The sequence below is a fragment of the Argentina silus genome, assembly GCF_951799395.1.
Source record: "Argentina silus genome assembly, chromosome: 20".
Lineage (NCBI taxonomy): Eukaryota > Metazoa > Chordata > Actinopteri > Argentiniformes > Argentinidae > Argentina > Argentina silus.
Genome location: NC_139674.1, coordinates 5,486,540 through 5,504,750, shown reverse-complemented (window position 1 = coordinate 5,504,750; position 18,211 = coordinate 5,486,540). Strand labels below are relative to the sequence as shown.

General features: G+C 46.6%; 1 protein-coding gene across 1 annotated transcript in view; it reads right to left on the bottom strand.

Annotated features, from left to right (window-relative positions):
* LOC310820275 (receptor-type tyrosine-protein phosphatase zeta-like) overlaps positions 1–18,211 on the bottom strand; it is a gene marked incomplete at its 5' end in the record, with an annotated part of 44,898 nt that overhangs the window by 11,192 nt on the left and 15,495 nt on the right. Inside the window, 13 exons of the mRNA XM_083691855.1 lie at positions 696–941; positions 1,127–1,286; positions 1,416–1,940; positions 2,055–2,107; positions 2,280–2,406; positions 3,838–4,022; positions 5,090–5,240; positions 6,879–7,036; positions 7,158–7,224; positions 7,688–7,783; positions 7,930–8,081; positions 8,947–9,126; positions 14,436–14,507. Coding sequence (XP_083547981.1) covers positions 696–941; positions 1,127–1,286; positions 1,416–1,940; positions 2,055–2,107; positions 2,280–2,406; positions 3,838–4,022; positions 5,090–5,240; positions 6,879–7,036; positions 7,158–7,224; positions 7,688–7,783; positions 7,930–8,081; positions 8,947–9,126; positions 14,436–14,507 — 2,172 coding nt within the window. The remainder of the gene's footprint in view (positions 1–695; positions 942–1,126; positions 1,287–1,415; positions 1,941–2,054; positions 2,108–2,279; positions 2,407–3,837; positions 4,023–5,089; positions 5,241–6,878; positions 7,037–7,157; positions 7,225–7,687; positions 7,784–7,929; positions 8,082–8,946; positions 9,127–14,435; positions 14,508–18,211) is intronic.

Genomic DNA, 18,211 nt, shown 5'->3' with positions numbered 1-18,211 from the left:
CACCACCACTGAATAAGCAAGCACTGCTGTGGGAAAAAAGCCCAACAAGTAACTCTAGGTACTAATAAGCAACCAGAATCACTGAACGCCGTGGAGACACCAAAACTCCAGTATCTTGCAGTATAAACCACACTGGGCAGCCAAATGACTAAAGGAAAACTGAAAGAACTGAATCTCAAGAGAAGAAGTGAATTATTAACACTACAGTCAGGCACATAGATCCGTACTGTCTGCCACAACAACCACCACCAAGCCAAGTCTTGTACAATGTGCTTGCTGTAAGTCGCTTTGGATAAAAATGTCTGCTAAATGATTTAAATGTAATGTCAAATGTAAGTTCCCATCACCACCATCAACAACACCACAATCACTGCACAAGCAGCATACAGCTACCAGCTTTGAGAGGAAGGCACACAAGTCTCACAACCATCACACAACCATCAACCAACCAATCATACTAAGCACTGCAAGCATTGGACACAGTAGGATGGACACAGGAAGGTCTTGTGTAGGGCTGAATCCTAACATGAGATCCAAGCCTAACTTGAGCTGACATTAATAAATTATTTAAATCCTATGTGAGAGTTTGAGTTAGGCATACATTTACCATAACCCTGTCTCAAGTTGGGATTCAGCCCTTAGAGCATGCAGGCAAAGAGGGTCAGTGTAAACAGTAGACAGGGTATAGTTCCTACCATTGAACATGGGCTGTGTGGTGTGTAGCAGGATCCTGTAGAGGACTGAGGTGGTGCTGGAGCTGTAGGCTGTAGAAAGGGTGTTGCTGGGAGTTGCGGTCCGAGCCCTGACCCAAGGCACAGGCGGGGTAGTAGAGGTCACTGACACAGGGGTCTCTGGGAGAGGGGTGGCCGTGGTCACTGTGCCTGGGTCACCATCGTCGTTAGACAAAGACGTCATCACCATCCCCTTGTCCTCGCTACTCTCTGTGTGGTCAAATTGAGCAGTACTGAGACTGTTAAATTCAACTCAGTTCAATGGGCTTTATTAGTTTTAATGTTTAAAGAAAACATTGGTCTAAAAGCAATCAATGACACAGAATCAGCTAGCCTGATATCTAACCTATTAAAAGCCTAAGAATAAACTAATTATACTATGTTGGCTCTCTTACCTAGTAATGGTGTAGTTGTGGTGGTAGACTCAAACACAGTGTTGTTGGCCACATCCTCATAGTAAATGTCAGTGACCATGTCCTCGACTGGAGTAGTGTAGAAGTCGCCCCCTGGTGGTGAGAGACCTGCTACAGCAGGCTGACCCTGGGAACCCTTTCCCTACAGATCACATCATACCAAACATTGGTCAACGTCCTTGGATCTCAACATGATGCATGCATATTATAAAGGAAAGAAGAAAAACAGAAGATAGATTAAGAGTAGAACATAAAAATACAGTGTAATCACCTTATTTGGTGACTGTGAAAGCGAAGCCTCCTCTGTGATTTGCCGGCGGACTGGCAGGCTGGTGGTCCGAGGGATGGGAAACAGGAATCCCGGCTGGTCTGTCACCATGGTGACAAAGATGGCACTCTTGCCATCGGCGGCGGCACTGGTGAAAGGCCGGTCCTTGGGAAACCGCTGGGTCTGGTCTACTCGGTTCTGATTCACACCACTCTGGTCCTCTCTGGTCTTGCTCTGATCCAGTCTGTTCTGGTCCTGGTCCTGGTCCACAGGGCTCTGGTCCTCTCTGGTCTTTGGTAGTGTCGCAGCGGCCTCAGGGGTGACTTTGGAGGCAGCACTGGTGAGGGGCTGATCCGGGACGATCTGCTGGGTCTGGTGGTCTTCAGCACGGTTCTGATACACTATGGTCTGCTCAACTGGGATCTCATCTACTGGGCTTTGGTCTTCTATGCTTGGATCTTCTTTGTCACGGTCCTCTGGGTCCTGGTCTTGTGGGTTATGATCTTCTGGGTTCTCATTCACTTGGGTCTTAAATAGAACGGGCTCAGATTTTACCTTGAGGGAGAATAACTCAGTCATACATATGTCTGGTCCTCATTTGATACACTTCAATAATTATAAATGCTAATATAGAAATATTACCCCCAGCATATCTTCCATTGCTGTAGAGTCAGTGTCAGGATCAGACTCAATCCCTGAAAGAAAAAGGCATGGATACACATTTTACAGAATTGTTAACATTTCAGGGCCAATTTCTTGGACCCACCCAGATTAAGCCTATACTACTAAAAATCACTTTCAATGAAGATCCTGGTTCGGAAAGCCCAAGCGTGACACCATTGATGACTCCATAAATACTGGTCTCACCAGGGTCTTCTAAGGGCATGTCCACTATGATCTGGTCACTCATGCGTCCGGTCAGCCCATTGGTGCACACCGCGATAACCTGGACCACGTAGCTGCTGTTAGCCAGCAGCCTGGGGATGATAGCCCCCTGGGCCGGGAGGAAATCAATACATCCATCAATCAATCAACTCTTCAATGAACACATACCACATTCACTAATTTAACTCATCTACGAGCCTGCCAATACACACATACAGCAGTCACATCACATTAGAGATAGATAGATAGATAGATAGATAGATAGATAGATAGATACATAGGTGCTTTATTGATCCTAGAGGAGAAATTAAGGCGTTACAGCAGCTCACATCATAAACAACAACAAAATAAAGTGACATTAGAATAATAGAATAAAATAAAAAATAAAATAAAAATAAAATCAGAAACATTATATCGACATCTGAAACATTATATACAGTAAGAACAGTCCAGCATGATTTAACATCCCCCAGCCTGCTAAAGTCAACCACCATCTCCTTTGTCTTGCTGATGTTGAGTAGCAGGTGGTTCTGCTCACACCACTCAACAAAACTCTCCACCAGTCCTCGGTCTCCTGGCTTCCACTGATACATACCACAATAGCAGAATCGTCCGAGAACTTCTGCAGGTGGCAAGTATCTTTGTTGTGCCTGAAGTCTGAGGTTTTGAGGATGAAGAGGAATTGAGCCAGAAATGTCCCCTCGGGGGGCACCAGTGCTGCTCTCCACCCAGTCTGACATACATCGCCGTACCAACTGTGGCCTGTTGGTCAGGTAGTTGGTAATCCAGGAAACAATGTGGAAGTCCACCTGCATCCTCAGCAGTTTATCCGGACGTAATAAGGGCTGTATGGTGTTAAATGCACTGGAGAAGTCAAAGAACATGACCCTCACAGTGCTGCCAGCCTTATCTAAATGGGAGTGAGCTCTGTGTAGCAGGTAGATGATGGCATCATCCACACCAATGTCTGCCTGGTAGGCAAACTGCAGGGGGTCCAAAGATGTCTTCGCCAGGGGCCTCATGTGTGCTAGCACCAGTCTTTCCATGGTCTTCATGATGTGGGATGTGAAGGCTACCAGTCTATAATCATTCAGAACACTGGGGTTCCTTTTCTTTGGTACCGGTACCAGGAAAGATGTTTTCCACATTGATGGGACCTTTTCCAGACTGAGGCTCAAGTTAAAGAGGTACTGGAGTACACCACACAGCTGATCAGCGCAGACTTTGAGCACCATCGGGCATCCACATCGTTAGGTCACTGTCAGCATTTTAACACATGCAAACAGTTTTTGTGATTGATCTCCAACAAGCACGCAATGCTATGGATTTGGGTCCTGTTTTTTCTGAGAGTAGAAGGGTATGCAAGGTCAAACAGAGGTATATACTGAAAATTACTGTGAGCTTTGTTATGGATATGTAAACAACATGTGTACATGGACATGTGGATGGATGGATGGATGGATGGTTAAATGGACAGATCGACACCTAAGTCTATATAGACAAACAGACAGACAGACAGCCAGGCAGACAGGTGTATTACCACGTCCTGGTCTCCGTCCGTGCGGTACTCGTGTTTGGGCTGTTCCTGGCCCTGCAGACGCTGGTAGGTGACAGAGTACCAGTCAATGGTGGTGTCGTACACCACACGGGGGCGCTCCCACATCACCACGATGGTCGTGTCATTCTGAGGGTCTGCCTGCACGTTCTCTGGCTCTGAGCTGCACGCTGGAGAACACAGAGAATAAAATTATAAAGAGTTTATCAATCAAACAAATGATTAATCTCATAACGAGTACACATGTATTGGTGTCTGGTCATAACGACTGTAAGATTGGAGGTTATTTTGTGGGTGTTTTGCCTGTTCTCTGACAGGCTGTGTCTGTGCTGGTATCCGCTGCCAGTCTCAGGGCTGTTTCTGACTCAGTGGAATACCACACCAGGGAAACTTGGAGAAAAACAGACCTATTTTCTAAGTGCTGCAGGGTGGAGGAACATCTGTCATAACGTCCATTTTCAACACAGGGAAGAAGATGGTGAGATGAAAAGAAGCTTTCATGAGGAAAAACTCCTGTCTTTCCCAGAGCAATACTGTCCAGGGTTTCTCTTGGAGGGAGGATGCATATCTATGCTCAGAGTCTGACAGAGTGGCACAGAATTTCTGAATTTCTGAGCACTTATTTCAATTTCAAAAGAAATTGCTATGCCGAGAGGGGGAACTACAAAGTAGGGTTTCCAACCCATGGATCTACTTTAAAGTGGTCTTTTATTAAAAAGGCAGAAGAGAGAGTGTCTTTGATTACCAAAGTCATGTGACCTTGGGAGAAGGCAATATAACCACTGAAAATATGGCCCAGTGTGAGTGTGTGTGTAATGGTACCATGGCATTTCAAAATGGTACGTTTTATATATGATATATTATTAAATATTGCATGGGTGCGTACTGTAGGTTTAGGATTACATTTGTGGACTGTAAGCTTTGGGTTGAGAGGAAGGGTTAGAGGTAAGCCCTAACAGTATTGTGTTGATGGTTTGGGTTGTGGGTCAGGGGTTAAGGGTTAGGGGCTGGGGGCCAAGGGGCCAGCGGCTAGGGGCCAGCGGCTAGGGGCTAGGGGCTAGAGGCTAGGGGCTCAGGGCTAGGGGTTCAGGGATAGGGGCAAGGGGCCAGCGGCTAGGGGCTCAGGGCTAGGGGTTAGGTGTTAGGGGCTAAGAGTTAGGGGCTGGCGGTTAGGGGCTGGGGGCTAGGGGCTTGGGGCTAGGCATTAGGGGTTAGGGGCTATGGTTCTGGTACATACTGGGGGTGAGAACCTCCTCCGTCCCGGTGTAGGAGGAGAACACCTGGCCCATGAACTGTTGCTGCTGCTCCCGGAAGTTGTTCTGCAGGTAGTCGGTCAACATCACATACCCCGCCTGCTGCATGGTCATCACTTCACAGAAAACCTCCAGCTAGGAGAGAGAGAGAGAGAGTGAGACACACACACACACACACACACACACACACACACACACACACACACACACGTGTTTGTGTGTGTGTGTGTGTGGGGGGGGGGTGAGAGAGAGAAAGACAGAAAGCATGAGAGTGAGATTCATTGTGTATTTATGTATAGGTCGTGTGTGCTGGGGACACACAACCACATTTAAATGGTTAAGAATCATCAGCTTACTTCTCCCTCTGCCTTATTCTTCAAACGATGAAATTTTAATGTCCTTTGCTCTAAAGTGGATTATGGAAGAAAATGAGGCACGACACACACTACTTTCCCAGCTAAATAAAGCAATACTCCAGGAAAGTTAAATTGAGATTTAAAGTGCAAAGGGAGAATTTTAAGTTCCCTGCCCTGTGGAGGAGAGAGACACACTGTTGTCCCTGCTCATGTGTTCCTGTACATTTCTACACTGCTGAGGTTAAATGTATGTAGAGTGTGTGTGTGTGTGTTTATTTATTTGTGCGTGTGTGTCGGTGTGAGGGGGGGGGGGGCTGTCATTGCAGTAGGCAGAGAGAGTGCTGCTCTATTTTCGGGCCATCTTTAAGAGCCTGAGATGTGCCCACGTCATGCCTTGCCACCCCCACACTCTCTCTCTCTCTCTCTCTCTCTCTCTCTCTCACACACACACACACACACACACACACACACACACACACACACACACACACACACACACACACACACACACACACACACACACACACACAGGGGCCCTCTCGGTTGTATATGTATGGCCTCATCCGTACACTTACTTTTACCTCCTCATACATAATGTATGATCATTCAGCAGATGACGTCATCCAAAGCTACTTACAGTTACAGTAACACACATAATCCGTACAGCACATGCCAGACCCACAACCCTTGTATTACTATCACCATGCTCCAACCACCTGAGCCATACGAACCACATATGAACCACATTGAACCGCATCAGAACCACATCTGAACCGCGTCTAAACCACATCTGAACCCATCTGAACTACATCCATGTAATGTGCACCAGCAGGTCTCTATCACGGTGGGACTCCACTATACATTATGTCTTCAATTAGCATAAACATACAGAGCTCAGTGGTGATGAGTGATGAGGTTTACATTGAGACTATTCATCAGACATAGACTGTAGAGCTGAACCATATGTGCTGAGTGCCTGCACACTATCATAGGCTAACGCCCCCATGCCATCAGAATCATCAACGATGACCCCACCAGTGCCCCCCTCAAGTCACTCACACACTCACAACACATATGCACACACATAATCATCCATCTGCTGTTTACATTGCTTACTGCTTATACTGTTCATATTGTTTATACTGTCCATACTGTATATTTTTTTAGTACTTTATTTTATTCTATTTTAAAACTTATTGTATTGTTGCACTACTCTGTGGCACTGTCACTTTTGCATTTCACTGTATACTTGTATGCACGTGACAAATAAAGAATCTTGAATCTTGAATCTTAACGACTGAGGATCTGATGAGTGCTGACAGAGCATATCAAACGTGTGTGTACTGCCTGTGTGTGTGTGCCTCCGCGCCTGCGTGTGTATGTGGGTCACTAAGGAGCTGATGAGCCTGTCTTTTACCTGTGTCTCTGATATGGCCACCGTGTGTTTGAAGACGATCCATTGGGCGGTCTCGGAGCAGGGTGGGGAGCTGAGGGAGCCGTTGTAGGTGTAGTATTTATCGGTGGCGTTGGGCAGCAGGCCCAGCAGAGAGAACGGCTCCACGGTACCACTCTTGCCTTCAATCACAATGAGCATCCATATGTTAGTATTATACATTCCCCTAGATGTAATGTATTTCCGTTCTGGTACAGTAGGTCGTTTGTGCACCCAGGGGGAACGTTGATTATAACCACATACCGAATCTGCTCACACGGTTGACTCCTTCAATGATGGGGTGGTAGTCGTCGTTATCCTCCAGACTGGTCTGTAGAGGAGAATAAAACATTCATGATGAATTCTCTCGTCTCAGTGCCTCCCAGGCCCCTCCACCTCTTCTTCATGTTGTTGCTGATTAAGAGGACTATGTCTGTTGTACTGTAGAAAGGGGGAATGCCGCGCTCTGCTCAACTCATTCAAAAAACATCTTAAGGGTGCAGGGTCGCAAGAAGCCCTCATTTGACCTAGAGGAAATTGCATGTATGCGAGTCTAAACCATGCAATCATCTATCCAAGGAGCCTGCACTCGCTGGAAATTATTTCTAGCGAGTTCTCTTTTCTTCATAGGTCTGTTGTACTGTGCCAGGTCATAGTACAGGCAGGTCCAGTCCAGTCATAGACACAGAGGCTCTCATATAAGCATCGCTTCCTGTGTGTCAGTGAAGTACCCATTGAGTGACAGGCTAGCTAGCCTCTTGCTCAGTCAGTAAGAAGGTGTCTGAGAGGCCCACCTCAAACAGAACAGCCAGTGCTGTGATCCTCCCACCGTCCCTGACGGCCTCGTCTACAGACTGGAACTGCTCTTCGTCGTAGCAGTAGATCTGCATCTGTGTGCGTGGGAAGAGAGAGGACACTACGCTTAGTGTTCACAGAATAATATACGGTTGTGGTACTACGGCACAGAGTGGATTGATTGATTGATTGATTGATTCACTGACTGATTGATCATTTGGATAATTGATTGATCTGATACCTCCAGGGGGAACTTCATGCCGCTGAGGCTGTGTTCTGACCCATCTGATGACGCGTTGCAGCGGCCCCAGTGAAAGGTGATCCGGCCCACTCTGAACCTGGAGCTCAGTCCCCCTCCACTCACATAGTATTCTCCATCCACACCTATTACCACTGTAATACACACACACACTTGAATAGATTTCCTCTACCATGAAGGTAATGTGCCTGTCACACTGCTTCTGAAAGGAAAGTTAGGTAAAGCTTGGATAGACCTGTGTGGCAGTGGCTCCAAAGGGCAAGCAGCTATTGTCTCTTCATGCCACGTATTATAATTGAAACTATTGTGAAGACAGATTACAAGAAAACTATACTATCCCCGAAACACATCCTAATTCATCTCCACTCCCCTTGAGAATAAAGCTCCTGTCTCCCCTGCCCTGATCCCCGATTCACACAACAGAATGATAAATGACTTCTCAGAGAGATCTTTTTTTATTGGCAAATTGCTTTCTTGTCAGCGTATGGAATAGAGAGATTCATATCAGCACCCAGGGTGCATTTACATAAGACAGCCAGCAGGATTCATAATGGAGAGCAGATACCCCAGACACATTTAATTTAATCTAGAGGACAGACACATTCATCTGCCTCTCTTTCTCACGTCTCTATGCCTATCCCTCTCTCTCTCTTTTCCCTCTCTCTTTCTCCCACCATCAACTCCGCTTAAACTATGAAACTCATCACTGACTGAAACATCTACATCATTTTCTCTGCATAATAGCGCTTCATACGATGCTGAAACAGTCATACTGTAACTGATCCTCACAGCCCCATCTGATTTCCAAACATCCCCCTATTGCAGGGATGTCCAACCCCCATCCTCGAGAGTCACCGTCCTACAGGTCATGATAGGTTAGAGTTGGAGTGAAAACCTGCAGGATGGAGGGTTCTCCAGGAGGAGGGTTGGGCACACCTGCCCTATTGGATACTGTGTTGGCCATACAACTGCCACAGAGGACAATAACAGCAGACTAACCTGTCTTCCCGTCGTTGGTGATGGTGGTGGTCGCGCGGGTCTCTCTCTCCCAGCCCTCCAGATACAAGCCCTGGAACTCTACCCTGACCTGGGTGAAGGTCTCGTCGATGTCGACGGGCGACTGCTTGGCATTGTTGCACGACGGGTACCTCTTGCCCCAGTTCTTCTGGTTTAAAGTCCCTGAGGATAACATTGAAGAGAAAATATCTGTAAAAAGATGGAACAATGCAGAAAGGTGAACGATGGTAGGGAATTCAAAGCACAAAGCTGAGATGAATGACAAGCCTGCTGATAATGGCCACACTTAAAGCACTCAGCACACACACTCAAGAGTAAGCCGGTTGAGGTTGAGTTAAAAAAAAAACACTATTGCAATCACTGTTTATTACGTTTGCATCAAAAAATAAAGGATCATCGCCATTACAACGTGCCAGAAATGAGAAGCGATCATCTCGAAATGGACCGCTTACAGTACGATGACATGCTAACCTTACCATGACCTAAACACATTAACTAAAGCACACAGAGTGCAGTATCTACTTTATACAACCGTGCTTCAGTCCTGAGCAGATGAGGAGCAGATGAGGGGTTCATGGAACAGATGGTCATTAACAGTAGGTCACACGTGACTGAACGGGTTCACATATGGCACTTTACATTATCCATTCTACACATAATGTCAAATGCCTCTGTGTAAATGGGGCAATTGTTACAGTATAGTATTCCCACTCTGTACTCTATGAGTGTGGACTGCCTCTCTGAGGACTGAGTGTGGACTGCCTCTGATCCTGATGGTGGCTGGTGCAATGAGCCTGTCTATTGTCTGAGCTCAGAGACATTAGCATGAGAATACACAGGAGGAAAGACGCATGTTCGGAGGAAAGACTTCATTATCACCTCTATCTCTGTTGTTCTGACCTCTCTCTCTCTCTCTCTCTCTCTCTCTCTCTCTCTCTCTCTCTCTCTCTCTCTCTCTCTCTCTCTCTCTCTCTCTCTCTCTCTCTCTCTCTCTCTCTCTCTCTCTCTCTCTCTCTCTCTCTCTCTCTCTCTCTCTCTCTCTCTCTCTCTCTCTCTCTCTCTCTCTCTCTCTCTCTCTCTCTCTCCTCTCTCTCTCTCTCTCTCTCTCTCTCTCTCTCTCTCTCTCTCTGACAGAAGTCTCGCTCTCGCTCTCTCTCTCTCTCTCTCTCTCTCTCTCTCTCTCTCTCTCTCTGTCTGTCTGTCACAGGTCTCTCCCTTTCTCTATATATCTGTCATCTCTTCCTCTCTCTGTCTGTTCTAACAGTAAAACTGAATACAGATGTATCAATGGCCCGGGGAGGTAAGCAGGGCCTCAGATGTTCTAGTTAACCGTGTTCATCAGGTGTGACCGACATTCACCGCAGGATTTATGGGTCAAATTATTTCCAGGTTGAATTGGGAAGCATTTCCATTGTGTGTGAAGTTGACTGGAATGAAAGTCACTATGCTGGTTACAGAGGAGAGGAGCTTCTCCTGCGCTTTTTAAGCAAGGCACTCTGTGTGTGTGTGAGTGAGTGAGAGTGTTTCCATGTGTATGTGTGCGTGCGTGTGTCAGAATGTGTGTGTGTGTGTGTCAGAATGTGTGTGTGTGTGGTGTGTGTGCGCGCCTCTCCTCCACCGACAGTGAAGTGACAGGGGGTTGTCAATGGGCACCATGGCCACATCTGGCCCCAGTGGCCTCCTATGAGAGCAATGACACACTGCTGCTTCGCTGAAGAGGCGCTACCATGGCAACAAGTAGCTGCAGAGGTTTTGGAGGGGAATTTACTGCCTGAAGCAACACACTTTTCTGTCTTCCCAGAAACGGAAATGTTCAATGTTTCAAATGGACCCCCTATTACTCAATATGAACCCCCAATACCCATGCGTACGTACACACACACACACACACACACACACACACACACACACACACAGGTGGCCCCCTGTGCATCCAGAAAGGTTGAATAAATCCCTGGAGACAAAGACACTCATTTCCTGACTCACACACACACACTACAGGCTACCAGACATCACAACTCCCTACACTAACACAATTACTTTATCCTCTCAGAAGCACAGATAATATCAGCAGTTACCTGCAATCAGATTACTGCCTTTTACTGAAGAGCATCTTAAACTCCTTATAAGAGGCTCTAATGAAGCTGAATTAATGTTAGAGATGCATCCGATGTCTCAAAATGAATGCTCCTCTCTCTTTCTCTGTCTCCTGCTTTAAAGCCAGTCTGGAAATAGACAAGCTACTGAATATACTGTATGTATTATGTATGTTCGTTAAAGGGACTCTCTCTCTCCTCACCTGTCATATTCACCAACAGGCCTCAGAGTAATGATGGGCTGACACACATCACCATCCAGCGTGACTGAGGCTTTGAGCCCTGCTGCATTATTACCTAAGCCCCCAACAACAGCCCCCTGCCCTGGCCTCCTCCAGCCCCAACCCCAGCCTCACAGAGGGGGAGTCATCCCCAACCCCATACTCACCCTCCAGTCCTACCCACAGCCTCACAGATCACAGAGGGGGAGTAAGCCGCCCCCCCCCCCCCCCCCCCCCAGCCCCAGTCTCACAGATGGGAAGTCAGTCACAAGCCCAAAGACCGGTGTAATGACTAAATCAGTATCTAAATGCTAGTAAGCGCTAATAATGTTGATAATACTAATCATTTAAGCATTTCATCATTTTATTATGAAAGCATTAAAACATGTATTGGATGATTGTCTATAGCAACTGGTGTCCTGCGAGTCAGCCTTTGCTCTAACCGGCAAGTCACCTTTTTTGGGGGGGAGGGGTTGGGGGGCGGGGGGGGGGGGGGGGTACAACTGGAGCAGAAGAGATTCTATGACTAAGTGAGCTGGAGTAAGTCAATGGGGTGGTGGTTAACTGTGCCCTGGGAGAATACATCCCTGCCGTGCTCTGAATATATGCATGCAGTCTGACTGTGAGGATGATTAATTCCTATCCTCAGTGTGTACTAGGACCCTAGACAGACAGAGAGAGAAAGAGAGAGAGAGAGAGAGAGAGAGAGAGAGAGGGAGAGAGACACACACACACACACAGGGGGTGGGGGGTGAGAGAGAAAGACAGAAAGCATGTGAGCGAGATTGTATTCAGAGATGAAGGAGATCAGAGGGGTTACACATACAGAGCTGCTGTGACTTGAGTGTCCGTCCACAACCCTCCCCTGACCTCTCCCTCATCGCGTGGTAAGAGCTGGCTGGAGCCCAGGGTTATCAGAGCATGGCGATTACATGCAAGCACACGCACACACACACACACACACACACACACACACACACACACACACACAGACACACACAGACACACACAGACACACACAGACACACACAGACACACACACACACACACACACACACACACACACACACACACACACACACACACACACGCTCACACACGCTCACACACGCTCACACACATACGCACACACGGAAGCCATAGCAGATGGAGACCTTGGGGGGGCAATGCCAGACACGGGGATCAGAGGGACCCCCTGGGGTTTGGGTAAAAAGGCAGGGGGAGGTTGCTATATCCACTTACTGAAGTACTGTTACCTTAAAACACACATTGATACATGCATGGGCCATGGCATAATATCATCTGTGTACTATACTGTAGCCTCAGATATGAACACATATCTACCTGTGTGTGTACATAAACGATGTGATTTGGATAGTCTGCCTGCTCAAAAGACAAACGGGGTTGACAAATCATTTATCTGTCACACCATAAGTACTCAATCCCATATGGGTTCTCTTGATAATCCATTGCTTGTACAAAGTGCAATCCGACAAATGGAACTCAGAAGTGAAATGCAATTTAAATGGGAGAGCACTCCTGAGCTCAAACGCCACAAATTCAGTTCAAGTTGGGATTGGGTACTCCTTAAAGAGTCAGTCTGTATACCCCCTTCTTCTCTCTACCTCCTCCCCCCCCTCTCTCTCTCTCTCTCTCCTTCTTCTCTCTCCCTCTCTTTCTCTCCTTCTTCTTCTCTTACTTTTCTCTCTATAACTCTGCGCCTCACAAAGCAGTGTGCTCTTTCACATGTTAATTATTTTACTCACGGCTCAGTGCACCACACTGACAGCCGCCTTGCCACTATTATACCAGGTCAGAAAAACAAGCCTGCTCCTCCACACATGGCACAGCTACAGTTACACACTCTGGCCCCTCAGAAGAGGACACATTCTGCCAGCCCCGCCATCCCTGAGACTACACCGCTTGTTGTGACGCTGCCCTGAACTCTGGAGACCAGCAGTGGAAACTACATGTGAAGGAAGCATAATGCTAATGATATCTACGCACATCTAACAGACTCTCTGAGAGAGAGAAAGAGAGAGAAAGAGAGAGAGAGAGAGAGAGAGAGAGAGAGAGAGAGAGAGAGAGAAAGAGAGAGAGAGGGAGAGAGAGAGAGAGAGAGAGAAAGAGAGAGAGAGGGAGAGAGAGAGAGAGAGAGAGAGAGAGAGAGAGGGAGAAATTTCCATTAATTTCCATTTGAGGAAGACCTTTCATGACTCATGACCATAAAGTTCATTTTTAGTGAGGCAAAATCACCAAAACCTTAGAAGGAATGGAGTGGACTTAATATAAGAGATTTGGAGGATGGAAAGTCAAATATGTATGAAAAACACAACATAGTACATCTGAACATATTTTTTCCTAATATTTATTCCAGTCTCCTCAGATATATGGAAGCCCTAAAAGGCCATGTATTCATAACATTTTTTACTCAGTTTTCCCGTGATAACAAGTTAATTTTCTTTGTTTTCTCGTTATTTATGTCATTATCTCAAAAAAAAAAAAGATATATGGCCTTTTAGGGCTTCTGTACAGATACACAATTCAGACAGAGATTGACATAAACTTGTCTCAATCTTTTTCACTTTACACCCTTGACCATATTCAAAACCCTCACTCATGACTCTCATCTACAACACAACTTATCCAAACCAGACTAGTCCGGTCCAGTACAGTCCATTACACTGATAGCACAATCAGGGATGAGGGTTGGGGCTGGAGTAATGTAGTAAAACAAGATGATGGAGTAAAACAAGATGATGGAGTAAAACAAGATTAGATTTTTAGTTATAATGGGGTAAGACAGTTGAACTAACATCATGAGGCATTTGTAAGTTATATTCAAGAATCAATGGCTATAAATCATAGACTTAAAAGTCTAAACATGGATGTACCAATCCCAGATTGCCCCTTTAAGGCCTTATAGGATAAGTGGGGTAGCTAATCCCAACCCCCCCCCCCCCCCCAACACTCCTGTCTATTAGCCTAGAGTGTTGAGAGAAGGCAATTACTAAGGCTGGTTCTAGCTGGTTTAGTGCACCCAGGCAGTGCTGAGTTAGCATATGTGCTAACCATATGCTCAAGTCTGTCAGCGCAGCTCAGATGAGAGAAGATGAGAGGAGGCTGCCACCTCACATGTACATACTGTACCAACCTGTATAGGACCAGTCAATGTCTTCTGTGAATTTGCGCTGGGGGTTCCTGGAGTATGCTTCTGCCACCACCACTAGAAAAGAGAGAGAGAGAGAGAGAGAGAGAGAGAGAGAGAGAGAGAGAGAGAGGGAGGAGGGAGAGACAGAGACAGACAGAGAGTTAGAATTAGCCAAACACAGTACACATACACTCAACAAACACACTCAGACCTCTGCACTGTGCGACCTTGCATTATGCTGAGTTACGGGCTCAACTTTCTCATTCTGCACTCATGTCAAATTGTACATTACAACCACTTCATTTAGCTGGAGAGGAGAGTGAGCAGCCAGTTGTTGAGTGTCTCTCAATACAGCTTCTCAAGCTCAAGGGAGAGAGGGGTGAGGAGAGGGAGGGAGGGAGGGAGGGAGGGAGAGACGGGGTGAGGCACGGCTTAGAGGGACGAGAGAGAGACAGGCATGAGGAGGTGGAGGGGATGAAGCACGGCTTAGAGGGACACGAGAGAGAGGGGTAAGGTGGGCGAGAGAGGGGGTGAGGCACAGGATAGAGGGATGGGGGAGAGAGGGGTGAGGCGGGGGATAGAAGGGGTGAAGCGGCATAGCAGTTATTGACTGTTATTGCGCCTTAGCACTCCAAGACTTTCCTGTATCCAGAGAATATGATAAATAAACGTTGATTTGATTGGATTTGAGCCCTCTATGGCGTGTATCACAGGTCCATTCTCCACAGGAGAGAGAGGGGTGAGGCACAGGATAGATAGATAGATACACTCACTGAGCACTTCATTAGGAACACTATACTAATACTGGGTAGAGCCTCCCTTTGCTCTCAAAGCAGCCTCAGTTCTTCGTGGCATTGATTCCACAAGATGGTGGAAACAGTCCTTTGAGATTCTGGTTCATGATGACATGATTGCATCACGCAATTCCTGCAGATTTTTACAGATGCACTTTCAAGCTGTGAATCTCCCGTTCTACCACATCCCAGAGGTGTTCTATTGAATTCAGATCCGGTGACACTGAACTCATTGTCAGGTTCATGAAACCAGTTTGAGAAGACTTTTGCTTTGTGACATGGTGTAGCCATGAAGTAGCCATTAGAAGATGGGTAAATTGTGGCCATGAAGGGATGCACATGGTCAGCAACAATACTCAAAAAGGCTGTGGCATTCAAGCAATGATTGATTGGTATTAACGGGCCCAAAGTGTGCCAAGAAAACATTCCCCACACCATTCCACCACCTCTACCACGAGAAGGTGTCCAGGTGTTCCTCATAAAGTGTTCAGTGAGTGTACATAGATGAGAAAGGGGTGGGGGGGGGGATAAGAAGGGGTGAGGCACGACATAGAAGGACAGATGAAAGAGGGTGAGGTTGGGAGGTAGGAGGGCGGGAGAGTGAGAGGTGAGGCATGGGTGAGGCGGGGGATGGAAGGGGTGAGTCTGGAGGTAGAGGGCGCCACGGAACGACCTCTCAGGTCTCTCTTTCTATTTACATTCTGGCCTGACTGATGAGAGTGCCTCTCCGACTTTTCCCACATTGCCGTCACAACCGTGGCCTCGTCTGCAGCTCTGTCAGCGAGCGGTTGATTCCGTAAACAGGTCTCTTAATGAGAATGTGATGAAGGGGTGGTCATCATTATTGATTCTCCCAAAGTGAGAGTTGTTTTCTCCTGTCTACATACCCACAGCAGTAGAATGGATTAGATGGTACGGTGACACACACACACACACACACACACACACACACACACACACACACGGGCACACACACACACACACACGGGCACACACGGGCACACACGGGCACACACGGGCACACACGGGCACACACGGGCACACAGGTCTGTTTTACATTATTAAAGTGTCACTGTGCTGATCGGATGAAGGATATTTAGCCTTCGGGACTTAAGCCCAGAGAAGAGATCTTAATAGGCTGGAAACTTAACGATCCATATCAAAGTCAGCTTAGCACAGCGTTGCTGCCGTTTACACAATCCCCCTCCCTGTTCCCCTTCTCTGACCCCCGTCCACCCGAACCTCTCCATTTAAAATGGCAAAGTCACGTAGTGAAACACGCTCTTTCTGCCCGTTAATGGTCAGAGGATAATAGGCGTTTGTGTTGTGTAGGAAACAGATAGCTGGCAGCCTGGTGTTAATAACTAAATGACAGCAGAGCTCTCAGGGAAGGCGCTTCAGAGTATTAGAGGGAATCAGTGTCAGATGGCATTCTCTTGTTTACCCCACACCTGCTGTGCCTGGCTCTGGAATGCCTGCTGGTATACAGGGTTGGGTTCAATTAGTTTAAATTCAGGAAGTTGGCTGAAAGTCCAATTCTAATTCTAAATGTTCCTCAATAAAAAAGTCATAGAGTGAAGAGGGAGACATCAATTCTGCCCCACTTATTGAGATCCCTTCCCTTGATGGGCCAGATGAACCTTCCCCCGATGGCCCAAATGACTGTGATCTCTCTGTGATGTTTTGCAAGCCCTACCAAGCCCTACCAAGCCCTTGGTAATGTATTAATGCTGTGGTGTCATATGAATAGAATTGATAGGATCAGGTCTCATTGGTTCTCCTTATAAACAGCTCTTAATTTAAATACTATGGTTGGAAGTCAGGTATAAAAACAGAATGTAGAGGACCTTGCTGTTGTTTCTTGCTGTTGTTTTGTGAGAGTTTGTTTCTCTCTCTCTTTCCCTCTGTAAGTTGAGTCATGGTGACACTCTATGAAATGTTCCCTTCATGTGAAGCCAGAGGTCAGCTATGGGTCACGACCCAAGCTGTTGATATCCTACAATAAATTTGGTCACATGATGCTGTGTCCATATAATCTTATTGTTTACCATACTGTAAAACAACAAAGATAAAAAGAGGTTACTGTCTTTGTTCCGACAACAATACAGTCTCCATTACGGTATATTCCATTGACACTGTATTCTCAAAAGTATACAGCCCCAGGGGATTCACAATGTAGCACTGATCTCTGTCCTATTTTATCGAACTGTAATTGTAACACACCAGAGGGACCATGGGGAATGTGAGAGGTCAGGGACAGCTCTTGGGCAGTGTTACAGTGTTACAGTATAACAGTTCCACAGTGCTACAACGGTACAGTGTTACAGTTCCACAGTGTTACAGTGTTACAGTGTTACCGTTCCACAGTGCTACAATGCTACAGTCTTACAGTTCCACAGAGCTACAATGCTACAGTGTTACAGTGTTAAAGCCCCCCTCCCGTGTGACAGATCTGTCTGAACCCCACTGTGTTGGCCTTCCTCCAGTCACTGTGTCAAGAGGGAGAAGCCAGCAGCAAATTAGATTAAAATCCCTCACAGTGTGATGTTAATGAGTCCATTATCAACACTACAACCTCTTGGCTCACTCCCTCCTTCCTTCTCTCTCCCTTTCCTCTTCCCTTCATCTTATCTCTTTCCTCCTCGGTCACATTCTTTTAAAACATGAGACTAAATTTCACATAGAGTCACGAGGGAACCACCTTACCAGGGGTGTGTTGTGCTTGGGAGGCAAGGGAGGCAGTGCCTCCTCAAAATGTTCATAAAAAAAGAAATAAAAATGTTAATGTAAAAAGCAAGGATAAAACTAATTTCTCAAGATCCCCTGAAATCCCCCTCGTAAGGTTTCGTTCTCAATATCTTCCTCCTCAAATCCCAGAGACTGGAAAATGCTACTGCACCTTCCATTGATATACAACAATATAACAATGATGCTCTGCAGACCATGCTTTCTTTCAGTACGGATAACATTGTCGCATTTTGGCTT